Consider the following 23,481-nt stretch of genomic DNA (forward strand, 5'->3'; position numbering starts at 1 on the left):
ATATACTGTGTTCATTTAGAACAGATTATTTTAAAATGTGCAATTTATTCACAGTTCTAGTCTTCAATACCAACTGTTTTGGCTACTTACCAGGAAGAACATCCGCTGCTGTAAACCTTTTCCTGACAGCTTACTAAGACTGCCCAGTCTAATGAACTCCTGTAGAAACACACACAATAAAATGAGTACGTCATATACCCCTTTGCAAATATCTTGTTAAATGTCTTCAAGTATTTAGTCATGGTATTGACTCGGATCATGTTAATTACCAAGGCTTTGTCTACTACACATACTTGCTTCTACCAGCAAAAGTTCTGGCAGACAGCAGCTGCCAGCGAGCTGCTACAGTGTGTGCCCATTCACTTGTTTCTGATGGAGGTCCACTGCAGCATCTGTGCCAGAAGAGCATGAAATGCACCCACAGAAGGTACCAGAGTTGAAGAGAGTGCTGCAACCAGCATAAGGCACAGCAAGATCCACACATGCCTTCTGGCTGTGCAGTGGTGGCAGAAGGCATCTTTCACTTGGGAGAGATGGTGTAACTGCTGGCAAAAAAGTTCCACCCTAGAAAGTTGCAGTCTAGACTAGTCCCAAAGCTATTTTCATTCATTTTTCATCAAATACTTTCCTCAATGGCTTCTTTACAAGGTTCCTATTCAAAACTGCCCTTCTCTTCATAAATATTTAAGGTACTCAGTTACCTGCAGCAGTTTTATTCAATACCAAGGAATACATCATCAAAAGAAGAATCTTTTGCACCTAACACCAATTCCTCCAGACACCTCTTATCAGCTTTGGCTGTTAAGTGGCTGATTTAAAATGAACAGCCAGGTATGACAGAGGTATAGTGACTCTTTGCTGTACATGTAGAGTCAATAACCACAACAAAAGATGGGGCAAGATTTGACTGGCAATCTGAATTCACCAAGGTAAGCAGTACCACTCATTTTGTGTGACGTAATGCATTCATATAGCTCTAACTATTTTAAATTGTGCATGCTAGGAAAAAGAAAGCCCTCTTCACTAGAACTCAAGCTACCACAATGGGGTGTGGTTGGGGGGGGGTTAATTAGAGTGGCTCTTGGGAGCTGTAGTATCTGTGTAGTATCTGTACTGTAGTATGTAGTATAGATACCTGTAGTATCTCGTGTGTTCAGTGTCCCACATTTCAAAATGGTGGTGGGGTGCTATAACTAAAACTCATTCAACAAGCTTTAGTTAAAGTGCCCCTGCTTCCATTTTGAAACACGGGACGCTGAATATACGAGATGCTGCAGCACAACGATTAATTGAGTCTGCTCCAACACGTTCTAATCAGAATGTATTGGAGCACATGTAAAAGTGCCCTCAAAAGTCAATACCCATGTCACTTGGCTACATTGTGCATGCAAAGTAGCAGAACAGTCTGCAACATGGCAATAAACTAGCTAATGGAAGATTGCTCTGCCTAAGGAAACCTAGTTGACACAGGCTTTCTGGTATTAGTACATCCCTTCTGATGTTCAAGCATCAAGGGAGTATGGGGAAATTAAGGGAATATGACCAAAAGGTTCCTAAGCTATGATGATTCTTGTCTATCAGAATGGAAGCTACTGGCAGTCAGTAGCAAGTATGATTATTATTTAATATTTATAATGGACCTAAAGGATACAACCAGGCTAAGGTTCATTACACTAAGTGCTGCGCAGACACTAAAAATATCTCCTGTTAAGACAGCTCGACCCAGCCTGAGATCATGCTTTGCCATCACTAAATTAGAGTCTGTGATTCACAAATCAAGTGTCTGAGAAGTGCAGCACTGTATAGCCATTTCATAGACTACAACGAACAGCCACAGGCATTTGTGTTGCCCTACAGTATTAGGTTTTTAGTGCTAAGACTGAGCCCCAATCCAGGAATTAAGCATTTGAATTAACAGATTAGATGAAAGCTTGGAAGAAAGTAACTACTTGACCAAATCCCAGAGGGTAGGGTAGCACAGGAAGCTGTCCGGTTGAGGATGCAAAAGATCTCTCTTCATTGCCTGCCTCATGGCTTTGTCTTATTCAGTTGCAAGACAGTTCTGTATATAGACAGATGAAAACAGCAAAGTGGAACTGACGACTGCTCCATTTCAGGCTGCACAAGGAGTGGAATGTGTCAGGGACTTCCACAGAAAAGTAGAGATGAGCAGCAGAGTGTGCAGGACATTTGGAAGAAGGCAACCTGCTTCCTGTGAGATGTCAGCCATGAAACTGACTTATTCAGTGATATGCATAAAAGCAAGTACACTTTTTCAATGGAGACAAAGGTGCAACTCTAATTTTGTGCATAGGTAATACTGAGAAATACATGAACAGGAAAGCAGAGATAGAAGTGGGTACAGAACAGGAATATGAATAAACCAGGGACAGTAAAAAAAAAAAAGGGAATTAACTGCTCATGCTTTTATATTAACCTTGTTTATTTGAAAACATCTATGACACAATAGTGTCTCAAAAATGATCCTGTATTGCTACTTGTGGACTAAAGAGACTTCTGTGCTTAAGAAGAGAGCTCCCATTTCAGTGCTTGCCTATAAGGAAAAGATGAGTTTCTCCAGCACAAATGTCTTATTTTCCCCTCAAGCTAAATGTGTGCTTGAATTAGGGAATTTCAAAAAAATGCCAGCAACAAACAAGAGGAAACTTGCAATAGTTCAAGTGCAACTGCTGTGCCAAGCATCATGGTTTGGCTGTTTAAGCATTCCATTTCATGATTAAAATCTCTAGAAGTCACATCTGCATAGAAAATAGACCCTGTGACAATAAAGGGACTTTTCCCTTTTGAGCATAGCTTTCTATGGTGTCTAAGTTTTGCATTGGATTGACAGTCCTTGGGGAAGGAAAAAGATGCAAATTACATCTGGAACTACATAAGAAAATGCAAGACCACTAGGGTTAGCATCAGACTTGTGGTCCTTATCCAAATTGGTTCTTAAACAGAGTATTTCTAGAATCATATTTAAAGCAGTTCTAAAATGGTCTGAAGGTAGGGCATAGCAATTTTATAACTCACACAGAAGAAACAGATGTCTAGAACAGCGTTTCCCAACCTTTTTCATCACACGGCACACTTACATGGCCTCTCCCACCCCACTGCACACTGGCCAAATGCAGTTTGGGGGGGGGGGGGGCACAGTGTGGCAAGCGGCAAAAAGCCGGGGGGGGGGGGGGGGCAGGGGTGTGCATGAATGAACACAGAGTGTCTGGTGGCATGGTGCTTGAATCACTGGCTGAAGCCACGCTCCCCGTCTGGCTGGCTGGGGGCATGGTTCTAGCCCAAAGTGCCGCGGCACACCTGGACATGCCTGATGGTACACCAGTTCGGAAACGCTGGTCTAAAACATTATCTAGAGTTTGCTGATAAATTCAGAGCATGCACGAACGTGATACTGCCCATTAAATGTATATCACTTACCCTTCCTGGGATTACCAGATTATCAATGCCTATCAAATCTTTTTTCAGTTCATGCAGTTTCTGGAAGTTCTCCATCTTTATCATATTGCCATGGAGCTGAGCCACCATTTCAGAAACCTCAGCCAGAGCAGCTGGGTAAACAAAAAAAAATCTTTAAAAAGTTCTCATTAAGCTTATAAAATGGTATGCAATATTTATTATATCCATAGTATACAATTCCAGAATGGCACCCTCCCTCTAAGACTATATCATACATGTCTTGTCCAGAAAAACTCTAACTGGCTTAGGACTGCACAAAAACTCTGAAGGGTCTCTTACTGAGGATGGCAGCACTATAATAAAGGCAGTCTGTCATACCAGACAGGTGCCTCTTTTACCTTACTTCTGTCATTAAACAGTTTGGTTTTTTTTACCTAATGTTATTAAAGACTTTAAAACTATACTTCATAGTAGCAATCAGTTTTCAAGGAGAATCAAAACTTTGGGCCCTGATAAGACAACAAACATTTTAAAATAGTACCTGAGGGATCTAACTATCTGAGACGAATTTCCTTTTCCCATCATGGGAAGTGCACACTAGCTAGAATTCACCCTCCAGAAAGGGCTCAAGTACACTAAATAAACCAAAAAGCCAAAGAAAGCCATGAGAGGGGCCTAGATTTTGTATGGGCCCCTACATTAAAGATGCATTTAAACTTGTTTCTTGCAGCAAACACACTTTTTGCACTGATCAAGAGCCTGATTTAAAGAGCTGATACTATGTCCCTTAACAGAGCTCTTTCTTACCAGAGGCAGCAATCAGCAATATTTTTGCCATGTCATTATTTATACTGATATAACCAGAGTACATATATTTTATCCCATTAGAAACATTGTATTCATTAGCATTTCATATTATTACAGGATTAGTTTTAGGCTTTTCCTAAACTATTCCAGTTTCTGTATCTTTTATTCACTATCTATCTTCTATGCAGTTTATGAAACACATCTCTCCCATCACACCACATGGAGTTATGTCCATATTTGGGAGTGTAGGGAAATGGTTGCATGTTTTATTTATAATATCACAGACTGTTTGTAAATCAAGGATCTGTTAGTTTTGTCCTCACCTCCAGCAATGACATAAACAGCCTGTTCACTCTGAAAGTGTAGAACTGCTGCTGTGCTTTATTATTAGCCGTATGATGATGTTCTCTCCAAGAATGCCAGTATCAAATAATTAATGCTTTAATTGAAACTGTAATTGGGCACCTGACCTCATCAGATCATAAATGCTCAAAAGGGATTTCTACTGCTCAGGAAAAACAAAGGGATTTCTAAAGCTCCAGAAGCTCCAACCCATGAAGGGGCATAGTTGCATAAAGAAGAACGGAAGCAGATTTTAAGCCCCAAGTCCAAGAGTGCGATCCACAGGAGTTCTGGCTTCTCCACGTGAGGGACTCAAACTCACATCTCCAGTTGTTTGGTATTTTTCATCCAATGACTGTTTAATGCAAAATATGTCAAACTGCCCTAGCAGAAGGGATTGAGATCCTGGTTTCCTTACTTTCAAGGAAATGCCCTTATCACCTGGCTATAGTGTCATGCTGCTTTTTTCTTCATTGCACAGTGGTCCAGCTTCAAGCTTCACATCCCAGCTTAACCTGCAACTTGCTGGTTTGGGCACTCTCCTGGCACCCCTTCAGGCAGAACAAGGCTTAGAACCCAGATCCTCTCACAGCATGCACAAGTGTTTTAACCACTAGGCTACTTTGTAACATCTGGATACTACTTCATACAGATGACAGACTATAAAAACTATGCCTTGTATCTGAATCCCAAAGATGCTTGAGTTTTATAAGCCCATTGATAACATAGTGAATTATACTACCTTACAGTGTTTATATATTGCTCCCTCCTTCTTATACTCTGCTTTCTGCATGTCTTTTCACAGCATCTAATTAAGTGAACTTAAGGTTATGAAAGTTTGTGCTCTATATACATCTTATTTAATTACTCTATAAAGGTGCACATCTACCCTGCCTCCTGAGTTCAGACTAACATGGCTAACCACTTCTCTATATATTGCTACATCATAACTGTACAGTTCTACTAAAATCTTGGCCAAAATCTCTCCCAGAAGCCTCCATTGCTACTTGTAATGAAGGAACAAAAAACTGCGAGTGCTGATGAACTTCTGACTTGGGTTAATGTAAAATATATTAACTCTGTGAGGCAGGTACAGAAGCTAATTTCTGGGCTAGTGGATGCCCTCTAGCTTGGAAAGTTGCAGCTAACAGCAAGGTGTATAGTAGGGAACCTGAATCCTCCATTGCTAAGAACAACATCTTTCTCAGCACGTTAAACTTTCTCTGACACCTTCCAAGTACCACTGAGAAACTGGTTTGGACTGGTTTTCAGAGGCTTAGAGATTAAAGAGTATGCCAATATGCCTTGCCTTTTGCCTAGCAAATTCACCACTATAAAAGTTATGTCCTTAGTTGCTTACTTTGGGAACAGACTTTGGAAAATACAATTCAGTTTGATATTACTCTGTCTCGTGAGTGCAGGAAGAATGTCAGGAGGAAGCCTGGAAAGTAACTTATGCCTAGAATTTCCTTATGCTCCTTTCTTTCTGTTAAAGTGTGGAATCCTTAGTTTTTTTGCTAATAAAGCCCCTTTACGTTGACCTGAATGGCCTCTGAGTCATTCAATAAATAACTTGACAAAGAAGTGAATCTGGCAGGGTGTCTATGGGCTAATCAGCTGGATGTCTCTAAGCAACAGTTCATCGCCAAAGGGATATTAAGATGCCCAAATACTGGAGGGGACTTGGGACTATGAACCCAGTAATCACAAAGGCCATTAATTCAGGACTACAGGGAAACATGTAAATGTAGGAGAGGTGGTATTTCAGATATTCTCTTCAGCACCTCCTACGGGCCACTTGCAGCATCACCCCAGTCTATGACACCCAAGTGAACAGTGTAGGGAAGTCAGCTTTTAGATTCCTAACTTCCTAAATGTATTGAATAGGAAATATAGATGTGTTTCTTATTCAGTGCATTTAGGAAGTTAGGAATCTAAGAGCCTGCTTTGGGGTCTGTGGATTCCATCCTGAAGTAAGCTAATTAAATCCTTTGGTGAATTTGGCCCTCAGTGATCTAGAAGCACAAATCCCACTGATAAATCATGTGTCAGGGTGAGGAGAGGGAGGAGAAGAAATAAGGTCATGAGGAAGAAGTGACAAGAGCTGAATTCTGACATCAAGAGGATAGTTTCTTCAGATTTGCGAATATACCAGCAGCTGTGAGCTCCTGGACTGAACTGTGGAAACAGTAATGAAACAGCTGTGGAAACAGCAATGAAACAGGTCTGTGTCTGGAAAAACAATAGGTTACCTTATAATTAAAAACTGTATCATAATGGATAAGCAACAGGCCATATTCACGGTGATATTTCTTGACCTGGAGTCCTTGATTATGCAACCCTGAAGCTTTTTCAATGTGTTGTATTTAAATATAGGATTACTTGCACTACAACGTGCTGGTGGTTAGAAGAGGAACCATATGAGACCAGGGTGCTATTCCATTGTCCCACAACCTGGATTATTTGCCCTGACTCACCTCTGGAGTCCCTGAAGTCTGTGTGGTTTGGTGGGTAGTGTTTGCAGAGCCTCTCCATTATCTGCTTGTAGTGCATCAACCTATGCAAAGGCCTGAGAAGGAAGGTGTTGAGGGGCAGGTAGCAGACTTTCTGTAGTTCAAAGTCCCTGCACAAGGTCTCCAGCTTGCGAGAGTTCTTAATCCCATTCTCCAACTCCATCAAAATCTCATTGTGCTTCCGCAGGTGAATTGTCAGTTGCTTTTAGGCAGAGAGAAAGAAAAAAGCACGTATGGAAGAGGCATGAACAAGCACGAACAACCAAGTTTGTCCTAATACAAAATCTGTCTAATGCTGCCATAGCTTTTCCAAACAAAATCCCTGTCTCAGTGCAACACTTAGGCTTTGACATTACCCTACAAAAGAAGAAAGTAATTATTAAACTGAAAAATCTCACCCCATACACTTAATTTAACCCTTTGTTTGATGTCTTCTCCACTCTCACCCTCTCTGCATCCCCTGTAAAATAAATAAATCAAAACTAATAGATGCAGGGTCTAGCAGCAGCCCAGAAATTCAGGGTTCAATATCTTACATATCCTGAGATTATACACAAGAAAGAGCATGTGTCAAGGGGGATGAACAACACTGGAGTTAGGAAACGTATAGACTGGAATTTTCCAAAACAAATAAATAAATGGAGGGAGGAGGGGGGCACGCGCACAAAGGTACCTGACCGCATTAGGCCTGATTGACACAGCTCAGCTACGTAAAACTAAAATTTCATCTTTTGTTTATCTATTTATTAAAAAAAATTGACATCTGCAAAGTCTTGGGACAACCCCTTTCCTCACATACACACAGGTGCAATCCATATAGCAACAACCAGGTTACAATATTTCATACTTTCTGTGCCTGGATTATTTTTGTATCTACATTGTGCTAGATGGGCAACTCAAGTGCAGAGACAAGTGGTGGTATGAGTTACACATCTGTAAGTAATCAGAAGTGAATGCAACTTGCATGCTGTGTGGATAGGGCTGAAGCAACTTCATCTTAGCCAGCATAAGGCCCATCTGATTATAAGTATGACTTTCTTTAAAAAAAAGACTTTTATTGCAGTTTTATTTTGTACATTGAAGCGAATTATTTTGGCAATGAACAGAGATCATATGAGGGACAAAGCAAAGTCTAGAAACCAATAAATACGCTGTAGCAGAAAATGAGGGAAAACTGGACTCGTATGTATTGAACTGGCTTCAAAAAACAGGATGGCTTAATCTGAAGCTAATGTGCCGCTTGACAGATTTCCAATATACTCCCTCCCTCTGGTGATTTACTACATCTTTATACTTAAGATAGTTGTACTATAATTGAGCTAGTTTCTAGTACTTGCTTAGGCTATGGACATGTCATTCTGATAGGCAGTGAAACTGAGCCAGGAGGTACCCTTCTTAGCTCCTACAGAACCTGCCTGGCAGTTATTTACTACTCTTCACGTGTTCCCCATGTTAATTAAATGGAGTGTGTCAATTCAGAGGGCTTTCAGTAAAATGCAGCATAAGCGTGTAGATTTTAAACTGACTTTTCTGTTCCCTATTGATTTCTTTAAGCCAAACTGGGTTTTGATTTTTGGCTTTAGTGATGGTTGCTCTCAAAGGAAATGGAGCTGGATCCTCTAATGGAAAACAGAGGAAGGTGACTGTGACAGCATGCAAAGGGGTGAGAGCTACAGTGAAAGCTGCAATCTTTCTCTTGTGCAGTGTCACAGAAAGACCTGAGGGCATCAAAGAACAAACAATTTAAGGTTATAAGTTATCCGATACTGAAGCAGTTAGCTCTAAACGTAATTTTTAAGTTTACCATGAGGGTTCAGGTAAGAAAGCATGTAGGCAAAGAGTAACACTTATTGGGAATAATTAGCTGGTATTAAAAAGTGCATATCGCCATTTTTCTCTGAAGCATTAGAAACTGTCATGGGGAAATAAAGCAGTATTTTCCAAGTGTACTGAAGAAATGGTCATGATTGGTCTGTCAGTGATTAAACGGGTTAATAGTGGATTGCAAGGCAGGATTCCCATCCATATTAATAATGTAAAACCATGTTCTAGTGGCCTCATTGGTGTCTTGACAGACTTGTATATAACTCCATACTCTTTGTGGTAGGATTCAGTAGTATGTGACTTCCACTGCAGGCTCACACTGTACAACCAGCGCACTGAATGATCTTGTATGAGGCTCTAGCCAGCTTTTAACAGTTACAAGTTTTGCTTTCTCTTTTCAAAAATACTGAAGTTACATATCCCGTAATTTAAAAATAATACGTAAAATATATAAAAATATTTCAGTTCAATTTTGAATTACAGAAGAACAGAGCTTCCAAAACAATTTCATATCTAGGATCAGTTTCCAGAGAGCTAGGTTTGCAAATGTGTGCCTAATTGGAATATGTCATTGTATGGTTACTAACACTTCAAGTGTCTTGCAAGAGACATTTACATGCACAATTGTTTATTGCGATTCCTCAATCTCATATCTGCACATAGAAATGGTGATCTCATTTTGAGCAAGGACAGGTGAACAATTATACTACATTAAATGCACTGCATTAAAGTCTTCTGACTTACTGCTTGATAGTACAAATCAACTGATCAGTGTCCTCCCTCCCACCCTGCATGAAGCTAAACTTCAGTGATCTGCTCTTGTATGAAGCATGTAGTAAATGAATGCAATTTAACTTTCACTGTTGGTGGGATAAAATGGAGAGACAAAACAGAGTAGATTCAGCTGAAGTGTTGTAAGTCCTTCCTCCACCCCAATCTTTTGAAGCAGTATGTTTGCTTTGCCTATTCATGCTCTTTGTTCCCCTATTTGAAAGTTCAAGTAGTTTGAAAATCCTCCTGAGTGTGTGGGTTTATTGCACCTGTGATAATTAAAAATCAAAGGGCTTGCAACTCTCAGACTTCCATTCAGAGAAAACAGAAATTAATTTACTTTAATTGACAAATTGTTGTTAATAAAGTTCACACCACATGATAAAAGCACCATGAATTACACCATTATATTAAAGTGAAAAGTACTTTGATTATAATCCATGCCAAAGCTGAATGGTTATAGGATCATTCCTACCTTCATACTCTGAATGTTCTTTAACATAACATCACCAATTCTTTGGTAATCTCCTTTAATATGAGCATTAGAGCGCCCTTCCCTGTCAACAACAAAAACATGATAAACTTCAGTTACTCAACTTAACTGCAGAATCATTTACAGGGAATTAATAAAAGAGGAACTCAATAGTTCATTTCTTTCAAAATCCTAAAGCTCTATGTTCCCCAATCTATGAACTCGTAAAGAAGCTTCTTAATGTACAGCTAATTCCCAAGAAGAATACATTCTTCTTCAAAATTGGAATGTCTGAATAACAATACAGAGGCCCTGCATCTTATAAAACCTTTATAAGGCTTTTAAGGAAAACTGACATTTTAAAACTATAAACAAGGAACCTTGGGGAGTAGGAAGAGAAATAAGGAAAACTTCAGAAACATTGCTGCAATATATTGACTCAGAAGAAAGATTTTGTTAAGAGCAACAAGTGCATCCCATAACAGGGAACACTGGTTGGCTCATTCTAAAAATGCCTCTATTGTCTGAAGGGGAAACAAAGTTTGTCAAGCATCTGGGTTGAGTTGAGTGGTGTCATATGCTTACAGGGAAGATTCTATTTGGTCTATCACTCTTGGCAGTTAAAGAAAGAATACAGCTTTCTCCATTCAGTACTGTTCCTTCCCCACCAACCAGTCAAACTGGAATTCCCATAACAAGTGTTAATGTATTTTGCAGTGGGCACTCAGCTTCAGAAAACCCTAACTTCTAAAGAGATAAGATTCATTTACTTTTAAATACATGTGTAAGAGATGTATGTGTGTAGGGGAGAGGGCTGACAGGAGAATTAAAAGGTAACAGAATTCACCTCCAACCCCAAAATAAGCTCAATTATTATTATACAGGCAGTCCTCGACTTACAACATTTCGAGTTACAACATCTTGCACTTGCAACATTTATAAATTGACACCATTTCAACTTTATGATGTCAGTTTCAACTTACAACGCTTGATCCAATACGATGCCACATCAGCGAACAAGTTTGCTGCGTCACTCATCTTCCTGGAGAACATCTGTCCAAACTTCCTTGGACACTTTCTTTAAGAAAGCAGACAAGACTCCGGAAAAACCTGCAGCCAAGACTCCTGAGAAGACTCCAGCCAAAGACCCTTCAAAAAGTCCAACCAAGAGCCTTTCCAAAAGTCCAGCAAAATCACCTCAAAGAAGTCCTTCCAAATCAATACGATTGCTATTTACAATATAAATACATTAATGTAGCTATATTACTCATGTATAATTGATCGAGTACAAAATTCTAGGGTATTTTTGGTGAAAATAGGGTATTGGGCCTTGGTTCAGAAACCAATCCCCCATTTATAGCATTGTTTTTAATAAGAAAACTGGTTCCAAGTTGCAACGTTTCGACTTAAGACACAGTTTTCAGGAACCAATTGTGTCCTAAGTCCGAGGACTGCCTGTATATAATATGCTCCCTGATCCATATACATAGCCATAAGAAATGCCATCTTTTTTCACATACAATGCACTCTCGTCTCCATGAGTTACGATTTTGAAAAGAGCTAAAGAACCTCTAGGACTGTGGAACAGGAGGGCGGAGAGACCAGGAGCAGCTTGCAGAAAACAAAATTGTCTTAAGAAAGGTTAGCTTAATTAGTGGAACATCAAAACTATTCAAAAGGATAAAAGATCATTAATGCCCGTGATGAACAATGGGCCATTAAGTTAACTGACTCCTTTAGTTATCTGAACAGTAATGCCATAGCTACTGCCTGGTGGAGCAGGAATCAAAGCTGGGTGCTTTATCCTGATCAGAAAATCAGTCCCCCCATTTAATAGTATACACACAGAAATTTTAAGGGACTGATTTTTGGAGGAAAGGTTCATGTTGTATGCAAGAAAATACAGTATATCACATGGGGAAACAGGAAAAAATGAATGACTTTAAGATTCCAACTGTTATTAGATTGTTCATATAGTAGTTTGAGTTGAGTGTCTTAAACAGACAACAAGCACAGGGGGCTGCCCTGACCATTCATCTTCAGCTCGTCAATATCTCCCCTTGGCCTGGATTGAGTATAGCATGTTCCCACATCGCACCCTTGATTTTTAAATTCTGATTAAAGTACAACCCATAAGTACTGGAAGCCAAATCCAGTCCTGAACATGCATGACTCCACTGAAGAAGTGCACCTAGGTAGCAATGGCCTGAAATGTAACCAATTAAGATCTTCATCAGACTTCTGCTTTCACACTAATGCATGCATTGCTTTTAATTCCTCAGCAGCAATTTACCTCCTGCAAACACATCCAGATTTTCACTTTAGGAATATTCTATTTGCATGAAAGTATGAATAAATGTAGGCCAGATGGTAAATCTTTGCATTCATTAGCAAAATGTTTGTGTTAATTGTACAGAAATTCTATAATCCCTGAATTATACAAGATGCACCTGTATGTAAGGGCTATATCCTCCCAGGTAAGACAGGTGGAGTATTGATGTTTCAGAATCTACACACTTTTATAGGAATATACAAATATTTAAGCACATCTTGCTTGTAAACATGTCTGTGGTTAACACCTTGTGCATTCTTTTCTAACGCAACAAGGAGGGTGTAGCACAATGAAAAAAAAGTAACATCCTCCAGTTTATCCCAGAGCAGACAAAATGGCTAAGAACCCACAAACAAAGGATGATGAAATAGTTTCAAGTTCACCCAGAGTGACACTGAATGCTTTCCGGTGGTTTCATATGCTGCTTCTAATGATTTCCTATTGTATTAAGTTTCCTCAACAATATATTCAGTAAGCACTTATGTGCCTATCAAAGCAGAACAAACATAGATCCCAACTACAAATTCTGTTTTTCTGAAAGCAGAAGCTACCCTTGGATAAGAAACAGGAGGTAAGTTTTTGTATAAATGTAATTTCTAATAAACCCTGCCAGTTTGGCAGGGCAAGAGGTTAAATAACCAGCTTGCCATTCCTTCTGCCTACTCAAAATGTGTCGAAGACATCTGGTAGACTGGCCTGTATTAAAAAGATATCAAAGGTACACAGAAAATCACAGTTTCGAAATTACCCAAAGTACAAAAAGAAATATAGCTTGTCTCTCTGCTGCGCTTTCGCTAGTGAAGCCCATTTCTTCTTTACAGGAAGTACTTTGTTCTGTCCCTTCCCTCTCTCTGGCAACACTCCCCACTGAAAATTCCCCTGAATTATAAATAAAACTCCTGCCACTGACACCCTTAGTCAAAAGGGATGCATATTAAACTGGTTTCCATTAAAAGCCAAAAAGAATTGAAGTAGCTGGTCTGTAGTGACACCAATGCACAGACAACATTCAACAAGCTTGAAAGTGCAATGCCTTATAGTTGTACATCAACTTTCAGAATCTGAAAAAAAAAGAAGAAAACCACTGCCAGCAGTGATATGGGGGTTGAGTGACCGTCAGCAGAAGAACTTGGACATTATATTCATTCTCCTCCCTGACTTTTCAACACTGTTCAAACTCCTTTTATTTTTCTGCATCCAATGAAGACCAAGACCCCAGAGAGGTGATCATCCAACCTCCTCTTGAATGTGCCCAAGGTCGGGACAAGGACCACTTCCCTGGGAAGTTGGTTCCAGATTTTGGCCACCCTAACTGTAAAATATTGCCTTCTGATCTCTAACCTAAACCTATTCTCCATCAGCTTATTACCATTGCTCCTTGTCACCGCAGGTGCTGCTGGGGAGAAAAGGGCTCTACCTATTTGCTGTTGATCTCCCCTGATGAGCTTGTAGGCAGCCACCAGGTCCCCCCTCTGCCTCCTCTTGCTGAGGCTGGACAGGTTCAGGTCCTTCAGTCTCTCCTCATAGGGCCTGTCCTGCTGCCCTCTCACCAAGCGGATGGCCCTCCTCTGAACCCTCTCCAGGCTGGCCACATCCCTCCTAAAGGGTGCCCAGTACTGGATGCAGTACTCCAACTGCGGCCTGACCAAAGTCGCATAGAGGGGGAGTATCACCTCTCTGGACCGACTTCAGATGCACCTTTGGATGCATGACAAGGTATGGCTGGCCTTGCTGGGTGTGGTCTGGCATTGGTGGCTCGTGCATCTTGGGAGTCAATAATGACTTCAAGATCCCTTTCCACCTCTGTGCTTTCAAGAGTGGAGCTCCCCAGCCTGTATGTATGCTGTGGATTCCTTCTCCCAAGGTGCAGCACCCTGCAATTGTCTACATTGAACCCCATCCTATTCTCATCTGCCCACTTTTGCAGTCTGTCTAAATCTATTTGCAGCCTCTCTCTCCCTTCAAGTGTGTCACCTCGCCCCACATCTTAGTGTCATCAGCAAACTTGGACAGCATGCTTTCCACTCCCTTGTCCAAGTCGCTGATGAAGATGTTAAACAGTGCGGGCCCGAGGACCAAGCCCTGGGGTACCCCACTGCTCACATCTCGCCAGGTTGAGTACACTCCGTCCACCACTACTCTCTGGGTGCACCCCATCAGCCAATTTTTTACCCATCCAACTGTATAGACATCAATGCCACAGTCTCTTAATTTATTGATGAAGATGGGGTGAGAGACAGGGTCAAAGGCCTTGTTAAAGTCTAGAAAGACTATGTCCACGGCGACACCATCATCCAAGGATTTAGTTACTTGGTCAAAAAAGGCAATCAGGTTGCTCAGGCAGGACCTGCCTTTGATGAACCCATGCTAATTGCAGTGCAGAAAACAGTCTAGGCTGTAACTGGTTTCCCCACTAGAACAGGCAAAACCTTAGGTTATTCCAAAACCTGATAGAGTAGGCAAACAAGATGGCCCGATGGCCAGCCACTAACCCTGACCCTTCTTTCTCTGTGAAGCATCTTCCATTAACGCCCCCCCCAACTGCTTTCATATGAAAAATGAACTTCTCATCAACTGCATACCTAAAGACAACACAGCACTTCACAGGTCCAACCAGGTGTGTATGGAGACACTATATCTCTACGTTCCCCACTCCTGTTGGAAGCCACAACTATTGCTTCCGCCGAGCTGGGCGGGATGCCTCTTTACAGCCCTGTCTGTCAGGACAGTGTCTGGGGGCCAAAGAGGAACGTGTCTTACTCAAAGGTGAGGGTAGGGAAATAAGACTACAGTGACTCAAGCCTTGGAGTTGGCCATGAGCCCCTCCACCTCTCTGTCCTACCCCCTGCCTTGAATGTGAATGGGGATTTAGATGCCCTGCCCTTCTGTGGGACTGAGCACCTCCCCTAACTTCTGTTTGAGCTGAAATACAACAGATGTATACAGCCCCTGTACACCAGGCCCAGATTTCAGGGAAGAGGCTGCATCTCCACTTTCAAAGCCCTTGTGCCTCTAGCTCATGCTAGCACTCCTCCTTCTGATCTTGTCTTGCTAGGTGCATGCAGTGCCATGGAGGACAGAGTAGTGTATGAAGGGCTTGAAGTGGGGCAGTGGGAAGAGAGAAGAAAGGGACTGATAAGAGCAATGGATATAATGGAGGTAATACTGGGACTGTACTGACGCAGAACAGGAAATAGTAGTGAGGAAGTACAGCTCTGTCCCCACAAGTGTTCCCAATAGTTATTCCACCTTTCTCTGTTTCCTCCTTTCAAAAATGTTCCCAATGACTCATGTCAGGGGTGAGCAAAATGCAGCCCATGGGCCAGATGCGGCCTGCCAGGCCATTCTATCCAGCCCACAGGGCCCCTAAAAATTTAGAAAATTATATTCATCGGCCCCTGGCTGCCTGTCATGTGGCCCTCGATGGCTTGCCAAAACTCTGTAAGTGGCCCTCCGCCCAAAACAACTGCCTGCCCCGTCAATGCTAATCCTCACACCTTCTTGCATCTCTCCCCTGCTTCCCATCCAAGTAGACCCACATGGCGAGGAGGGGAAACAGGGCTGTTCTGATCAGGCTGGAGTGGAACTGAGGTTTCTTCACCTCACACGGGGTGAGGAGATGATATAAGGCAGGGGAAGGGACTGAAAAGCAGCCTGCATGTTCTAGAGCCAGCTAATCATTTCCAAGAAGCCCTAGGCAGGTGGGGAGGAGAGCTGGGATGTGATATAAGAGGATGCTGAGAAAACATTTTTAAAGAGACAATGGTAATTGGATTCTCCAAAATTTTGTGAAGACAGAACTGAAGTTGCCTAGGGGGGCCTCAGGGTTTTCTTTAACTGAGTTTGGCTACACTCAAACCAACAAATACAAAATTCACATCTCGCCCCATGGGACAACCTTACCTTTGGGGTCTTTGAGCAATGCTCCAACACAAGCTGGTACTCTACCCTCACAGGTGCTACAAAACACTGCAGGACAAGGTCAAACACGTACTTTACCCTAACATAGCATTTGAATTTAGGTCAGAGGTAGAAAATAGGAGTTACCTACAACTGGCCTACACACAAACATGGAGCTCACTCCACATGACCACCTTAAACTCACTAAACAATATCACTGCTTCTGAGTACCTGGCTCCCCATTGTTCACTTCATTCCCTGCCACAAGCTCTGGTGCATCCATTCGCCTCTGGTCCAAAATGGCAGGCAGGTGAGGAGAAGCCCAGCTACTGGCTGTGCAACTCAGCTCTACTTGGGCTCCTTGCTTACAGCACTGACCAGCAGGCTCAGACTCTCTGTGGCTTTGTTTCTGCATGTGAGGAAAGCCTGGCTCCCAGACTTGGAGAGAGGGGGGAAATGATATGTGACAAGCCCAGGAAATCTGATCTTTAAATCATTTAGCCAGTATGATATTAAATTATTTCAGCTCAGTCAGACAAAGGGTTTGTCAGGGGGCTAATCTGCCTGTGCTAGGGGGGAAGTGTGGAGCGGGGAGGAGGCACACAGCTATAAAAGCAGGAAAAGCAGTTGTAAAAACAGGGAGCATTTGTACACATGCTTGCGCCACAGCACCAGGCACTTTTAAAAGCGCCCAGCGCTGCAGGGCATACAGTTGTATAAGCGGCGAAATGTGCATCCGCGCTGAGAATATGGTGTGGTGGACTTTTGAACAAAAATGCCACAAAGGTGTTTTAGTTCAAAAGTGCACCGCCGCCATTTTCTGAATGCAGACACGCATTTCGCCGCTTATACAACTGCATGCAACACAGCACAGTGTGCGTCAGCTCGTGTGTGGAGCAGACGTGATTAATCGAATCTGCTCCAACCCACCATATCTCCAGGGCATCGTGGGACAAAAAGTATGTGTATAAATGCCCAGGGACACTAAGTGAGATTTGAACCAAAAGCATTCCTGGTTCTCAGAGACAGAGAGAGAGAGGAGAAAGAGAAAGAACAACATTATCAGAGTGCATGCCTGCTTGCAAATATCATAATAGGAATCTGTCCCTTTTGTTCTGTGTTTGCACAGGGCCCAATGCAACAGAGTGCTGGTCCATCCCCAGGGGTCATGAGGTCTGCTCAATATAAAGATCAAAAACAACAATAAATGAACCATCCCCATCAGTGTTTCCCTCACTTGTCTGATCTCAGTGAAATGAGTTTTGGGCAAGGAGAGGAGTGTACTACATTGGGCGTGGGGGCAACTGAGAAGAAAAAACAAAATTACCAAAGGCAGCAGGCTGAGGGGAAGGTGTGTACAAGCAAAAGAGTCCACCCTGGTGTTTTGCCCTTCCACCCAAACAAGCAACACAGAGGATATGAAATAAATAAAATCTAAGACAAGATGCCTTGTGGGGCCTTGTTACTCTGAGGAAGAAGAGGATGCTCGTTTCCTGTGCATCAATGACCGACCTGTTCTGTTTGCTCTCGGTGTTCATGACACCTGGGGTCTCTCTCCCAATGACAAGATCTAGAGTTCTTAACTCAGGACCTGTGTTCATAAGTCTCCAGTGCCCTAGTGCCCACTCCAGCTCCCCAGTGTGTTGACAGATGATCTTCTGGGAACTACCACTGCTGCTGCCCACCTCTGCCCAGCAGCCTCTGGCTTTTCCCTTCATGCTCTGAGCAGTGCACTCTGCTGAAGGCAGATGGGTGGATGCAGGGCCACGCTTTTTAGGCAAGTTTGCCTCCTAGGTCCCAGGACCAACAAAGGGTCACAAGGGCAGATGGCACCAGTTGCCAGCCTACAAGACCCTGGAAGAGCAGCCGTGGTGGTGGGGACCACCTTTGTTCCTTCAGGTACAGAGTGGGGTCAGGAAGAGGGCAGATGGTGCAAAAATCAGGGCACAGAAGGGTGAGGTCCTTCCTCACTGCCCTCCCCTGGTACCAGCTGAATTAATGGGTTCTCAATGTTTTTACCCTCAGGCCTCACTCCATATATTTCCTGAATTTAGAGTAGCTCAATGATTCTCAACCAGGGTGTTGCTAAATTAAACAAAAAAATGAAGGGATGCTTTAAGGTTAAAAAGCTTGAGAACCACTGAAGTAGGAGTCACTGGCTCCCCACACTCAATGTGCCTCAAGGCTGACAACAGGTTATGTACATGACTAAAGCCTTTGATAGGAGATGTTATGTACGTGAGCTATAACACAATGTAAGCACTCTTTCTGCCCAAACAGTGGGGAAGGATATGTCAAGGTGTCTGCAACAAGCCTGAGGAACAACTGGCATCAAGGATTTTCCTGGTTAATCCCTTCCTTCCTTTAAAGCAGAATTTTGGAAGCAAAGGACACATTTTATTTCCATGCAAGCAGGCTGAGATTTTCAAAGCTGCCTAGGAGGTTTAGATGTGCCCTTTAACTTGCTTAGGTAGCTGTGCATTCAAATGCCATAAGCCGCTTTCCACATCTCAGCCTTAAAGTCTACACAGAAAAAAAAAACATTTAAAGGGAACCTGAATTTTCAGAACATATTCTCCAAATATTTAGCTTGTAACTAAAAAGGACAAAGATGCACTCGCTCTGTGGAATAATCTGTCCAACGGTGTGTATAGAAATGTGGTCCTCAACCTGCAAGGTCAACCAACTCTTCTACTGGCTCTGGCCATTCATTTATTTTATGCTGCAGTTTCATGGTTGTAAAGCTCTTAGCAGAAAGAAAAATAAGGGAGGAAATTTATGCCATGTTAATCAGTTGGGTTTTTTTCACATCACACAATATTCACAAATTTCACTCAACACTGACTGACAGTAGTAATCTGGGAAGATAATAAAACAGGAGGTGGAGACTGCCTTGCTATACCTGATAAGGAATACAACATGGGCACCATATTATATGATGCTAAAAATGGCCAGCATATCCTATTTATAGCTACCGCGGAGGCAGCTATGCTTTGCTTGTGAATTCTGTCAGCAACTCAGCGTTTCACTTAGCTCATACTGCTCAATGGAAGGAAATCTATAACAAACCTGTACTTTCTCAAGCTGCCAGGGAATGCTATATTGCAAGTGAATACAAGTTTACTGAATAAAATAAACCAGAAAAAACACCCCTCTCCTTAACTCAGGTTTCCTTCAAGGTCAATTTAAAACTCAGTCACAATACTTAGAGGAACAAAGTTTGTAGTGTATTGTCTACAATAAAGTCACCTGCAGTTGACCTATAAAATGTTACAAGCTTGGGGATAATACCTCCCTCTGGGCTACTATAGTTTGCCAAAAAGACAACCAGCAAGACCTACTTCTATACAAGCTCTCAAGTTAATTTTTTCTTCTTTTTTTACTGAACGATTGTGTTTCTTCAAAGTTCTCTGTTAAAACTGCCCTCTAAATTCAACGCCAAAACCTAGCAGGCTTGAAGTGTGAGGTGATTAGATAAATATAAAGCAAATCAAAAACAGGATGATCAACACTCATCTTGTTGTGCTATAACAAAAATAGTATCAGGGTTCCTTTCATCATCTTTTCACCCCACTCTGACCTGCCCCGTATAGCACTCACTACCCTTCCAGACAAACAGAATGAGACAGTACGTCTTTCTAGAGGTAACCCTTCCACCACTAATTGTGGCTTGAGAGTGCCAATTATGCTGCTACCTCTGCTCTAGGCAGCCTGGTCCCTGCTGCTTACGCAACAGGGACATTTCATGCCAAAAGGGTTTCAAAGAATAGAATAGGGAATGCTACTGAAACACCCCTGGCATGGAATACTGGGGTTCCCTCTTGCTTCCTTTTTCTGAATTGTAATGTTTGTAATTATTATAGGCAAAGTGGGCCAACTTCAATGGGCAAGATGAGAGGCTGCTTCTTCCTTAGGACAATCTCTAGTTTGGTGGTCAGGGCATTCTCCTGGAAGGTGAGAGATGTGGGTTTGAACCCCCACAGCCTGAGGAAGGCCTAGAAACCAAATCTCTCTGGGAGATATGCTAATCAGGAAGGACCAGCATATCTACCTGCATCTAAGTGCAATACCATTCCACCCTGTTCCAGTCCCTGAAAATCCAGTAAAACATCTACTTTAGTAAGACGACATCATCATCTGACCTGTGTGACTGAATCACAAAAAAAGCAGTCAGGGGGATGGGAATCAAGGAAGAGGAACCATTCAACTTCTGTATCAACAGGTTTTCAGACACTTGAATAGGCTGGAATAGAATTGCACTTTGATGCCTAAGTCCACTTAGATGCCTATTAAGTGGAAGAGTATCATAAAACAGAGTGTCCCTACCTCCCCCAGCTCCAAGAATTGCATGGCTCCTCTTCTGTTTTTCAAAAGGAAAAGTTAGGTATCATTCTGTGAACACTGTTCACATATAGGGACAGCCCAGTATTTTGTGTTTAAATGCTGAACTTGGGCAGGATTTAAGATGCACTCCTTCCCTTCCATATTTCATACTGGCTAGTGCAGGCAGCTCTCCACTCAGCACACTGGCTGTTGTGAATCCCATCGTGAGGTGGCTAATGCTCCCAAGAAACATACAGGGAGATTGGGTGACAAACTCAAGGATGTGAATCCCAGTCTGGGAGCTAGGAGTCACAGTGCTGAGCATCCCAATGTCTAAACCTCCATTGGATAGAGTCCCAAGTCTCTTTGCAAGTCACTGGGTGCATCTACACATGAAATTAGCATGTAGCAATAAGCTCCAGTGCAGATTGCGCCAGAGTTTATTGCTCCCGGGGACAGCATTTACATGTGCACCCGGGACTGCAGCACACTGAGCAAGGATGGAGCAGCCCTGACTGGTAAGGGGCCCCAGAAGTCAGCCTGCCATCCCAGGGTTACTCCTCCCCAGCCCAATGTGCTGCAGAGGGGCTGGTTGGGGCATGAGGGTGCTACAGTGCAGGCCTAGCCAGCAAGCAGCCCCCACACTGTAGCACCCTGATGTTCCAGCCAGCTCAGGTCACTGTCTACACATGCGTTTCAGTGCACTTAACTACTCCGCTGTAGGGTAGTACTTGTCCCAGACAGTACTATCTTACAGTGGAGTTAATTAGTTTACTGATCCCTAATAGAGGTGCACATGTAGATGGTGGCACTTTATTGTGGAGATAATTAGTCAGCTCTGCAGTAAAGTGCACGTGTAGATGCACCCACTGGGACTTTGAGTTAGTTCTGGTGACTTTCAGTGAGAGGTTGATCTCCAAAAGTACCTATGTAAGTTTTGTACATGGGATATGGGCACTTTGGAAGACTTTCCCCAGAGCCTCTTGCAGGTTGGTATTTGCCACAGCAAAGGGAAGTGCCATTTCCATTCATATGTCCCACTGCAGGCATGGCTACACTGTTAGCTTCAGTTAAGCAGCACTAATGGGCCCTGTGAAGATTAGCAAGACTTGCAGATGTTCTTTTGAGAAACCTAGCTCTCTTTAGCAATACCACAACGCAATCAGGAGAGCTGGTTGAATTACTATGCTCCTATTTGTAAGCCAGACAGGTTTGCCTTTGGAGCTAATGTACAATGTTTAATAGGCTATTCATTCTAGTCACGGTAGCATTTCTCAGCTATGAGACAGGTATGTTTAGTTCATCTTCTCAGGTTTCCCTGAGTGCTTTGGATTGCAGGTTTCTGAATGAGCTTGGAGAAGTTTTGACAGTGAAAATTCATAAATATGCACTTTTTTCTGTCTCATTTACAGACTATAATAAAATGCGCTAGATGACTGCAGAGGACACTGTTATATGTCCTGATGGGATACTGGCAGCTTAATGAACAATTAAGCAATGAGTAATTATTTCTGCATTTGGGATTTAATGCCACACAAGTACTTATTAGAGAGTCTGAATCCTGACTTCACACATAGGCTAGGGAGGAATAGCTTTAGATCCTTTTAATAAATCTAAGCAGACTGATCTTGTCATGGAGCAGCTAGCAGCCTGGTTCCTATTCCAAATACACTTTTGAGCCTGCAGCTTGCTCCCCCAGCACTGGCTGATGTGGCTGAGAAACGCATTCTTAAGAATGGGCAGATAAAAAGCTCTCAGAGCTCAGCATCAAAGGGGAGGGACCTTGAAAGACTGAGAAGGAAATAGGAGATACCCACAACCCAAGAATGTTACCAGAGGGCTCTTCACTAGAACACTAACCCTTCGAATGGGATGACTGTCCTAACATTGTCCTGGATCCCCTAGTTTAAATCCCAGCAGGGCTGGCAGGGCCTTTCCTCATTTCAAGGCAAACCAAATGTTACATTCGCTAGTTGGCTACAGGAAACCTTAGAGCTCAGGATTGCTCCACTGCCTGGCGGCTAATGGGATGAATCACACTCCTAAACTGTCCCCCCACAAACATCTAGAGTTGAGGAGGAACGCAAGTGGCAGAGGGCCAGTCATGACATCTTTTATGCTAATCAAGGGCATTACCTGCTACATCAGGGCAGTTTTCTGTTACATTAGGGTCACTGGGCTAGCACCAAGGAGAGACAGTCATGGACCCAGAACTGGCCACTTTAAGCATCACTAGTTATATATGTAAGACTAGAGATATATATGTAAGACAGGGTGTTCTATATAGCTTCCAAGGATGGCTCCCTCCAAGGAGCTGTGCAATTTGCAACACCTGCAAAAGTGCTCAGCACAACATTCCCCCTCTACTGGGAAAGGGGTGAATACATTGCTCTGTCTCCTCATCTGGATGCTAGAAAACCAAGAGAAGATTTCCTACTTCCTCCTCATTCACCTGCTTTCTTGGGCAAGGGGACAGTTCTATACACTTCCTTTTCCCCCTCCCTTACTCTTACTTTTCTCTAGTAAGGAGTTATTTGCACTCCTACTTCAGTGCCCTATGCCCCTTTTCCTCTTGGGGTAATAAGACGGTCAGATTCATTTTTTCAGAGCGTGTCCAGCATCCCAAGGACACTACAGGGGAAGTGAATAGTGATCGTGGCATGACTCAGGAGAAAGAGGTAGTTAGCTGTGTTAGTCTGAAGACAGCAGAAGGCAGGGTAGAGATATACTTAATAGACTGGATCAGACACACAATCTTTTGTAAGCAATAGCTTACTTCA

The 23,481-nt window shown here is 42.6% G+C and overlaps 1 protein-coding gene across 6 annotated transcripts in view; it reads right to left on the minus strand.

The window, feature by feature from the left end:
* The window catches only part of FARP1 (FERM, ARH/RhoGEF and pleckstrin domain protein 1), a 336,645-nt gene that overhangs the window by 12,080 nt on the left and 301,084 nt on the right, over window positions 1–23,481 (minus strand). For all 6 annotated transcript variants that reach the window (XM_019486931.2, XM_014600372.3, XM_059721111.1 and 3 more), the window contains 4 exons: window positions 10,150–10,231; window positions 7,044–7,281; window positions 3,439–3,569; window positions 91–159 (listed from right to left, as the gene is read on the minus strand). In XM_019486931.2, coding sequence (XP_019342476.1) covers window positions 91–159; window positions 3,439–3,569; window positions 7,044–7,281; window positions 10,150–10,231 — 520 coding nt within the window. The remainder of the gene's footprint in view (window positions 1–90; window positions 160–3,438; window positions 3,570–7,043; window positions 7,282–10,149; window positions 10,232–23,481) is intronic.

This window comes from Alligator mississippiensis, chromosome 1, assembly GCF_030867095.1.
Source record: "Alligator mississippiensis isolate rAllMis1 chromosome 1, rAllMis1, whole genome shotgun sequence".
Lineage (NCBI taxonomy): Eukaryota > Metazoa > Chordata > Crocodylia > Alligatoridae > Alligator > Alligator mississippiensis.